Raw genomic sequence first — 8,573 nt, 5'->3', positions numbered from 1 at the left:
CTAGCGAGTGCTCATGGGAAATGTGGTCTCCCGTCAGGCTAAACACTACCACTTTAGTCCACTGGCGTCACTCGACTAAAAATCGCGTAGAGCTGCTTTAAGTTGCATTATTTAATTATTTTTAATTTAACACACAAAACAACACATTTTCATTGATTTCCACACTTTGATGACAATTTTTTTTATCGTTTGTACAATGATGAAAGCATAACAGATTTCCCGCTAGATCACAAATCGTAGTAGTCATAACTGTAGTAGCTAGAGGCAACAGTGAAATCATCCGACGATCCATTGTACGCAGTAATCACTGGCCGTAACCCTTTCATCTGTTTATAGTGTCCAAAGTGTCTGATTCTGTATAGACCAGTGCGGGTCAGTGGCGACGTGTGCCATTCCACGGTGGTGTTGCTTTGGCGATCTGAGCCCTTCAACCAGTGGAACCTGCAGTCAGAGCATTGATGATCAGTAACACGTCACAATGCAGTTCACACACTCTTCACACTCACCTGGTCTCCCAGGAGGCATCAGTGTGGATCACCTTCCAGGTCATGGTACTGTTGTCATGCATCTCTACTGTCACAAAGGATTTGTCTCTCTGGAGAGGAAAGAAGAAGACTGATGGTCGGTCCTCTATAAGATTAACACACATTTATGGACGGTAAATGTTCATACTATGTCTCCAGAGTGTCGCGGGTTTCCTGCCACAAATGTCACAGATACCACATCGCCCTGAAACACCAGCACAGTGATCAGTTGTTCGGGTCATGGACTAACATGGACTTGCTCGTGGTGGACCTCTTACCTGTCTATAGATGGGGAGAACCTGCTCCAGAACATCACCAAAGGTCATGTTAGTCGGGGCTTTGTCAGTCGTTGCTGCGGGCAACAGATTGATAAGATTCTTTTCAAAGAAAGGAGGTTCTGGGCCGGTGGGGAGATCTGACACACGGTTCTGAAAACATTACACACAAAAGGAAGTACTTGGGTACATTTGACAAAACATTTTGAGGAATGTTCCACATATGAAAAAGAAACATGTTTTCATGTGTTCCAAAGGTGAACGCACCTGAGCTATAGCTTTAGCCAAGGCCCGGTATTGTAAAACGTAAGCACTGAGTGTGTGGGGACCATAGATGGTGGAAGCTCCTTCATATCTCTGGATCTAAGGGACAAGATCACAGACTTGCTGACAAAGACCTGTGTGTGTGTCTGTGGGTGTGTGTTCATTTACCTGGTACTCCTCGAAGGTAGTGATGTAATGTGTGTAGACATTACTTAGACCCGCAATCACCACTTCCACGTTTTTGAATGAACCTTCTGACTGAAGCTCCTGCACCCCAAACGCACGTACACACACACACACACACACACAAGATAAATACCTCTTTCTTATTTGTTCTTGTGTCATGACATGTGTTGTTCTCTCACCTGTTTAACTGCCTCTCTGAGCCTGCGGCCTGACATGGTGCTGACACACACACACACACACAAACACAGTTAGCTAACTAACTATGCTTTCAAGCAGTATATGAGTGTAAATATTTATTACGTCATTTCTCCTGGAACGGCTACGACAGCGATGGATCCGATCGTGATCATTTGAACGTCAACAATCTTTGGGTGCCATGGCAAGGGCTTGTTCATCTCTCCGGTGCTGAACAGGATGGGTTTTGGGCTATGACATTCTGTGGTTTCATTGGACGGCTCTCCCAAGATGGCGTCTCTGATGTCGTCCCAGAACGGGTCACCCACGATGGCCCCTGAAAAGACACAAGAGTGGAGATTGATTCCACTGGATGGAAGGATGGATAGATGAATCGATGGATGAATGGATAGTTGGATGGATGGGTAGATGGCTCTTTGGATGATTGGGTGGATGGATGGGTGGAGGGATGGATGGATGAATGGGTGAATGGGTGAATGGTTGGATTGATGGGTGAATGGATGGATGGGTTAATGGATAAATGGATGGGTTAATGGATAAATGGATGTGTTAATGGATAAATGGATGGGTTAATGGATAAATGGATGGGTTAATGGATAAATGGATGGGTGGATGGGTGGATGGATGGGTGGATGGATGGATGGGTGAATGGATGGGTGGATGGGTGAATGGATAAATGGATGGATGGATGGACAGATGGATGGATTGATTGGTGAATGGATAGATGGATGGATGGATTGATGGGTGAATGGATGGATTGATTGCCTTTAGAAGGCTTTCAGTCAGGACGAAAGAGCAAAGTGGAAACAAATTAGAGACAAAGTGTACACAGATTAACCAGATCATAAAAAGGAAAGGCATTAATGCTAATATAAAGTATAGATAAGATTATTAAGTGCAGTTTACACCTAAACATCAACCTACCTTGAGTGAAGTTGAGGTCTCCTCCTCCATCAGTGGTTCCAGCTGCAAAACTGTGACCCAGCGCAGGTTTACACGTCCTTCCCTGACACACAGAGACACACACGTCACGCGTGTGACTGCTAATCATCTTGTGAGCGTGTAACTGACTGTGTGTGTGTCGTTGATCCTGACGGTCACGTTTGTCATGTCGACCCACTGATGCGCTGCATGAAGTGGTCCTGTGACCTCCTCAACCGCACTTCTGTAAAGGTCCTGTAGGAGGGAGGAGTGAGTTTTCAGACACACACACACACACACAAATGTGCGCACACTAGCTCACCTTTGCCTTCATGTATATATTGTTTGCAATTATTCTGGTGCTGTCGAACATGTTCTCACCAGGTCCAAAGGCCAGACACATTCTGCTCTGGAACGATATTCAGACCGGTTACTGCTTGTGTGCACTTGCTCTTGAGTGTGTGTGTGTGTGTGTGTGTGTGTGTGTGTGTGTGTGTGTGTGTGTGTGTGTGTGTGTGTGTGTGCCTTACCCCTCCGACAGGACAGGAGCTGTTCACATAGTCACATTTGATTCCAGTGTTAATGCAATGCGGTCCTTTGGTGTTGGGACTCACGTCTCCGAGGTTACTGGACGAGAACCCGGCGATAAAGTCGCCCTACGACACATTCACACGTATCAACACGGACTCACACACCGTCTTGTCACCAGGAGAGCGCACCTGTCCAGGTAGAGCTCCGGGGTTCTTGTCCTGCTCCATCAGATAGGAGGCGTAGCCCACGTTGTCGCTGCTCACCATGCGGTTTGTGAGATTCATGCTGACAGCATGCACTGCGAACCAGCTGACGAGACAGAAACTCCACATATGAGTGCCGACGAAATCTGAGTCGACCAACAAGCGTCGTTACCTGAGCATCCCGATTCCATCTCCGTCCAAGTCAGTGAACTTCAGCACCAACACCTGCTTGTCGGTGTTGCTCTCGTATCTGCAGAAGTGTTGACATCAAGCAGTTGTTCGGTACCTGTTGCACTGCCGACGGTTACCTGTCTCTCTCCTCTTGTGGGTTGTTCATGTACGAGTGAGGACTTCGGTTCAGACCGCTTTCATCCAGTGTTCCTCGATTCCTGAAAATCCGTCCGGGTCGCACGCTCTGATGGGCTATATCTATACTCTGGAACCACGGTAACAAGCATTAGATTCATGTAGAGTTTCAACACAAGGACACACATACCTTGACGATGCCTTCCACCAAGGGCTTGATGGACGCTGGGATGTATCCACTGCTGGAGATTATGAACAGTGTGTACTGGAAATAACCCCCTGGACCCGCGTGTGTGTGTGTGCCACTCATCACCACGTTGTCCTGGCGATACAGATCACCGTATTTCACCTGCAGGGCCTTCAGAACCTGGATGGAACATTTTCATTGTGAGATTTTTTTAAATTTAATTCGATGATTGAACGCGAGCGTTCGGGTTTCACCTCCAGTCGGAGTCTCTGGGATACCATCCCCACATCGGCGGTCACGAACACGACTCTCTTATTCCCGTCGTCAATGATGAAGGCTCGACTAAACAGACGAGTGTGTATTCCGGCGGCCTTCTGATTTGGGTTAGCGTATCCCATCTGAAGTTGACAAACACATTAGTCGAATCTGTAATACACTCTTAAATAAAGATCCACAGTTTACAGAACCCACCAGTGGGATGTCAGCTGCAGGTCCAGTGCAGTCAGCTCGGCCGACTCCTATTAGGTATCCACCCAGCGGAGATTGACGTGTGGTGGTGTATGTTGGTTTGTTTGTTGTCTGTGAAGTTGAAGGTATTGTTGGTTCTGGGCCTGAAGAAAAAATCAAATTGTTTCAAACTTGAAATTAGTTCTTGAGATGTTAGAAAATGTAATAATGGATTATGAACTCACAGTGATAGTTAGTCCAAAATTCAAATGTCACTAAGGTTTAACATTATTTTCAGAGAAATTAGTTTTGTGGAGTTATAGGAAAAGTAATGTACGTCAATTTTAATGTTATGTAGCTTTGTTGTCCTCTTCCAGTCAACTGTCACAATATTTACCTGGAGTGTTTCCTGTCTGTGTTAGCCTTTTAGCTTCTGCTACAAACAACCTTGAAATATAGACTTGTTATTTTCCTTTTTAAATAATTCTCTGGTCTAAGCGTCCTTACAAGTGGGTAATCACAGACGTTCCACATGGAGGTATTTGGATGTTTTTAAGTGCGTTGTTTTGGACAAAGATGAAGACTTCGACGACAAGGACCCTTGATTAGAAAATGAGGGCTTGAATTTTGGGTGAACTTTCACTCTAATAAAATGTTTGTGTAGAACAAGTAGGTAGTGGAAAGATTTTCAGGAAATTTGTCGGAGGTGTTTGTATAAGATGTTTGTTTCCTGTTGTGTTATCAGTTTTATCTTGATCTTTAAAGTATATACTTTATTGAATATTGTTTTGATTGTTAAAGCGCTTTGTAACCCTGGTCTGGAAAAGCGCTATAAAAATATAAATTGCTTACTTACTTGCTTACTTAAATTAAATTCAAGATTAACATGTGACTATTAAAAGACACAAATGATTTGTAGCTTTAAACATTAATAGACCGCATGCCTCCTTTTTAAAGCTTTTTCTGAGCAATACCATTGTTTACTAATCCCTTTTGTTTTCAAAGCAAATTATATCATGTTCAAAATGTTCTTTTGAAATACAAAAAATGTGTCTGGTAAAAGTGTCTTTATCATTATTATTTTTTTTATTTTATTAAATAACATTACCTGAATTAAAAAATGAAAATATTTCAGCTAAAACATGCGACGCTGTAAATCATCAACTATAGCTTATCTTTAAGTATATATTTTAATGAGCATTGTTTTGATTGTTTAAGCGCTTTGTGACCCTGGTCTGGAAAAGCGCTCCATAAATATAAATTACGTACTTACTTACTTACTTACTTAAATCTTAGAGCAGAGATAGTTAAGACACACTTTTAGCTATACTCTTTGTAAATTACAAGTTCTCACTCACCTTTATCTGGGTTTTGTGTAGCTAGTAGGACTACCAGAATTACACTGACAGTTGTCATGGCGAGGAAGAGAACCATCAGAGTCACCTCGAGGGCGGACAGGCCACAACACACCTTCTTCTTCATGTTCACTGTCTTTACAAAATATGTTTTTTATATACACAAAAATACAACAACACACTCACATTTCTTTAATCATGTTCAGTTAAATACGAGAAAATCTCAAAGTTTTCTTAAGTTAAAGCAAATAAACATGACTGCAAGAAAGTGTTTGGATGAGGTTGTCAGTTATCAGTATTCCTCTACAACACGAGACAAAGGTTTCTATCCTGACTATCAGCTCAGTAACTCTTACTACTATCTGACTGCCAACAAGTTAGCTAGAAAAACTACTGGTCAATGTACACAAAATAACATTATCATTTTCAGAAGACAAGTTGTTTCTGTTCATGACTTACCTGTTGCAGGTCCAGAGGATGAGTTGTGATCACTTGTTATCTCCCTGATACATGTGAGGGGTGGGTGGAGCCTGTTATTGGACAAAGGTTGCATCTAGAAACACCTGCACACAAGTTATCATCACACCTGATCGCTGACCATTGATAAAAAAAAAGAGCTGATTAAAATATCTGAGGAAGTTCAATATAATTTATGAGGAGCAGACAATCCACAGGTCACACGCTTGTTTACACCAACACACTCGGCCAAGCACTCACAATAACACACTGAGTCTGTTCGGCTGGTGGGAAATCAAACAAGCCAATGGCTTCTTTGTTGTCTCACACTCGGATATCGATTGCCCATGAGTTCCATGAGTATCTGATGGTTCCTCACGACTAGAGACTGGTTCGACCTTGTGGGGCCTTGTGTGTTTTAAAGATTCAGAATCAGAACATTTTTATTGCCGTTGTTGTAAAAACACAGGAATTTGTTGTTGTGGCAGTGAAGAATATGATATGAAATGCAATTAAAAGAGATTATTTAAAATAAAATAGAATCATTAAAATTAAACAATAGACATTTCCATTAAATGGCACGTAAATAAATTACGAATAATATATATAAAAAATTAAATGCATTCCTTTTAAAAAAGGGGGAGTTGTGGGAGTTGGAATTTCCTAAACTGACGCAGGAAGTACATCTGCTTCTTGGCCTTCTTCACGATGAGATACCCACTTCAGATCTCCAGTGAAGATGGTACCCAGCTGATGGTTCAACTCCACAACGTCAACCTCGGAGTTATTGAGGATGACAGGTTTGGGGGTATGGCTGAAACCCTCAAAAAGTCTGCATTGATCTCCACTGTCTTCTGAACGTTGAGCTGCAGGTTGTTCTAACCAGTCAATAAGGCCGATAGTCTTAGTGGCATAGTCTGCAGGGGCTTGACAGCGGGATGATTTGAGGTGCAACTGTTGGTGTACAGGGAGAATACTAGGGGTGAGAGGACACAGCCTTGAGGGGTACCAGTGCTGATGGACCGATGATATGTCCATGATCCATCTGTTGGGCACGTCTATCTTGGAGATTTGTTCTGGAGAAAGTCAGGGATTACTTTGTTGAATGCAGAGGAAAAGTCCACATACAGGATCCTGGCGTAGGATCCTGCTTCGTCCAGGTGCTACAGGATGTAGTGCAGGCCCAAGTTCAGAGCATCGCAAACAGACCGGTTGTTTCTGTAGGCAAACCTCATTGGATCCACGAGGGGATCCGTAATCCTTTTTTAGGTGGGGTAGCACGAGACGCTGCTGAAGTCAGGGCGACATATCAGTCGTCCTTCAGTCATGACAGGTCTTCAGTGAGGTCAATTTGACCCTCTCTCGTATTAAGAGAAAGAAACACGGGTCAGAAAAGGAGAGATTTATTAAATTTATTTTCACATACATTACATTACACAACTTATTTGCTGTTGATCTCAGAGAATCTGTTGTTGATTTCCCATTACACAATCGTGCCAAATGTAAAAGATGATCTTTTAAACATGATTAAAGTCAAGGCTGCACTTTCAAGTTAAATTAATTAACCAAGTGGCCAAAAGTATGGCACTTTAACATTAATTACTCTATTCACAATTTATTTACAACTGACCGAACGACACAAGATCGATTGAGGATTTGGCTGTAACCATGTCGTTGTTTCTACTATGCCTATGCAAGATATTCAAAGAAAATTTCCATACTGAAAGCAAATATCATTCATCGGATACCGCAAATTCCGGGATTGCTGAGGAGGGAACTTCTGGTTTACGTCTAAAAGGTTTAGAAATTAATCGGAAGAAATTGTAAAGTGGCCCCTCTTTAGGCCTTAGAAGGTGATACCTGACGGAGCAGGCGATATAGTGCTCGATTTCTGGCGTCTGCGTGTCCAAAGATGCCAAAACGTTGAGAGCTGGTCCCCATTTATTGCACAGTTCTTTGAAGATGATCTTGGGAAGTTTCTCCAACATGGCTGGATTGATGTTCACCGAAACATCTATGACTGCTGCCCATGTTGCATTAAGGATTCGCTCAATGGAGGCTGACGGGTTGATCATAGGCCAGGTAATCTGGGTTTTCTTGTAGATCAGAGTCACCAGTTTTTCGATCAGAAGTCTCAGGAACATTTTCTGCTTCAGAACTTGAGCTTTACCGGACTGCTCTGGATCTTTCTCTTTCTTGATGACGGACTCGATGAGATTCAGGGTCACCCTCTCACTGTGACTCTTAGACTGTGTCGTGCTCCACCAGTCGGCAAGCTCGTTACACTGTCGTACGCTGTTTCTGATCTTGTTGTATACTGGTACGTCACCTTCTGGAACGTTCAACATCCCTGAAGGAGACTGAACGTTGCTGAACTCTGGGTCGTCTTCTTGTGTTCCTGCGGCTCCAGAGTTCATATAGATCATGGTGGACAGCTCGTCCACACTCAGGCCTACAGGACTACCACCGATGTTCTGGATCATCTCGCCCTCGTTACTCAGGGGCTGAGGCTCCACCCCCTGTAAGAGAGACCCCACCCTCTCGGACAGAGAGGACATTTTGCCCTCTTGGTCATCCTGGACCTCGGACTGGATCTTATTCAGAGTCTTGCAAAATATTGCTTTGGCAAAGAGACAGTCGAACACACCCTTTATCCTGGAGATGAAAGAATTGAAGGTATTTTCCTTCATGTTTTGTTGGTTTTCAACAGGACCAAGATATTC

The 8,573-nt window shown here is 43.2% G+C and overlaps 1 protein-coding gene across 1 annotated transcript; it reads right to left on the bottom strand.

Annotated features, from left to right (window-relative positions):
• Positions 1–227: 227 nt before the first annotated feature.
• On the bottom strand, positions 228–5,521 carry asah2 (N-acylsphingosine amidohydrolase 2). Its single transcript, XM_087782956.1, has 19 exons — positions 5,404–5,521; positions 4,064–4,158; positions 3,847–3,990; positions 3,596–3,772; positions 3,408–3,535; positions 3,272–3,349; positions 3,085–3,205; positions 2,896–3,021; positions 2,688–2,774; positions 2,516–2,620; positions 2,369–2,450; positions 1,550–1,760; positions 1,429–1,468; positions 1,232–1,330; positions 1,067–1,162; positions 803–952; positions 673–729; positions 507–595; positions 228–441 (listed from the first exon to the last, which is right to left on the bottom strand). Exons 1-19 carry the CDS (start codon positions 5,519–5,521, stop codon positions 228–230), a joined length of 2,217 nt encoding a protein of 738 aa, XP_087639082.1.
• Positions 5,522–8,573: the final 3,052 nt, after the last annotated feature.

The sequence above is a fragment of the Callionymus lyra genome, chromosome 2 (genome assembly GCF_982586985.1).
Source record: "Callionymus lyra chromosome 2, fCalLyr1.hap1.1, whole genome shotgun sequence".
Taxonomy (NCBI): domain Eukaryota; kingdom Metazoa; phylum Chordata; class Actinopteri; order Syngnathiformes; family Callionymidae; genus Callionymus; species Callionymus lyra.
This window is presented reverse-complemented; position numbering and strand designations above follow the sequence as displayed.

Bases quoted from the DNA above. Each gene is read 5' to 3' on its own strand.
- asah2 (XM_087782956.1), bottom strand. From the start codon at position 5,521: ATGAAGAAGAAGGTGTGTTGTGGCCTGTCCGCCCTCGAGGTGACTCTG. The intron at 3,536-3,595 runs GTATGTGTGTCC...CCGTGGTTCCAG, and splicing joins TGGTGGAAGGCATCGTCAAG to AGTATAGATATAGCCCATCA. The intron at 1,469-1,549 runs GTAATAAATATT...TGTGTGTGTCAG, and splicing joins GCCGTTCCAGGAGAAATGAC to CACCATGTCAGGCCGCAGGC.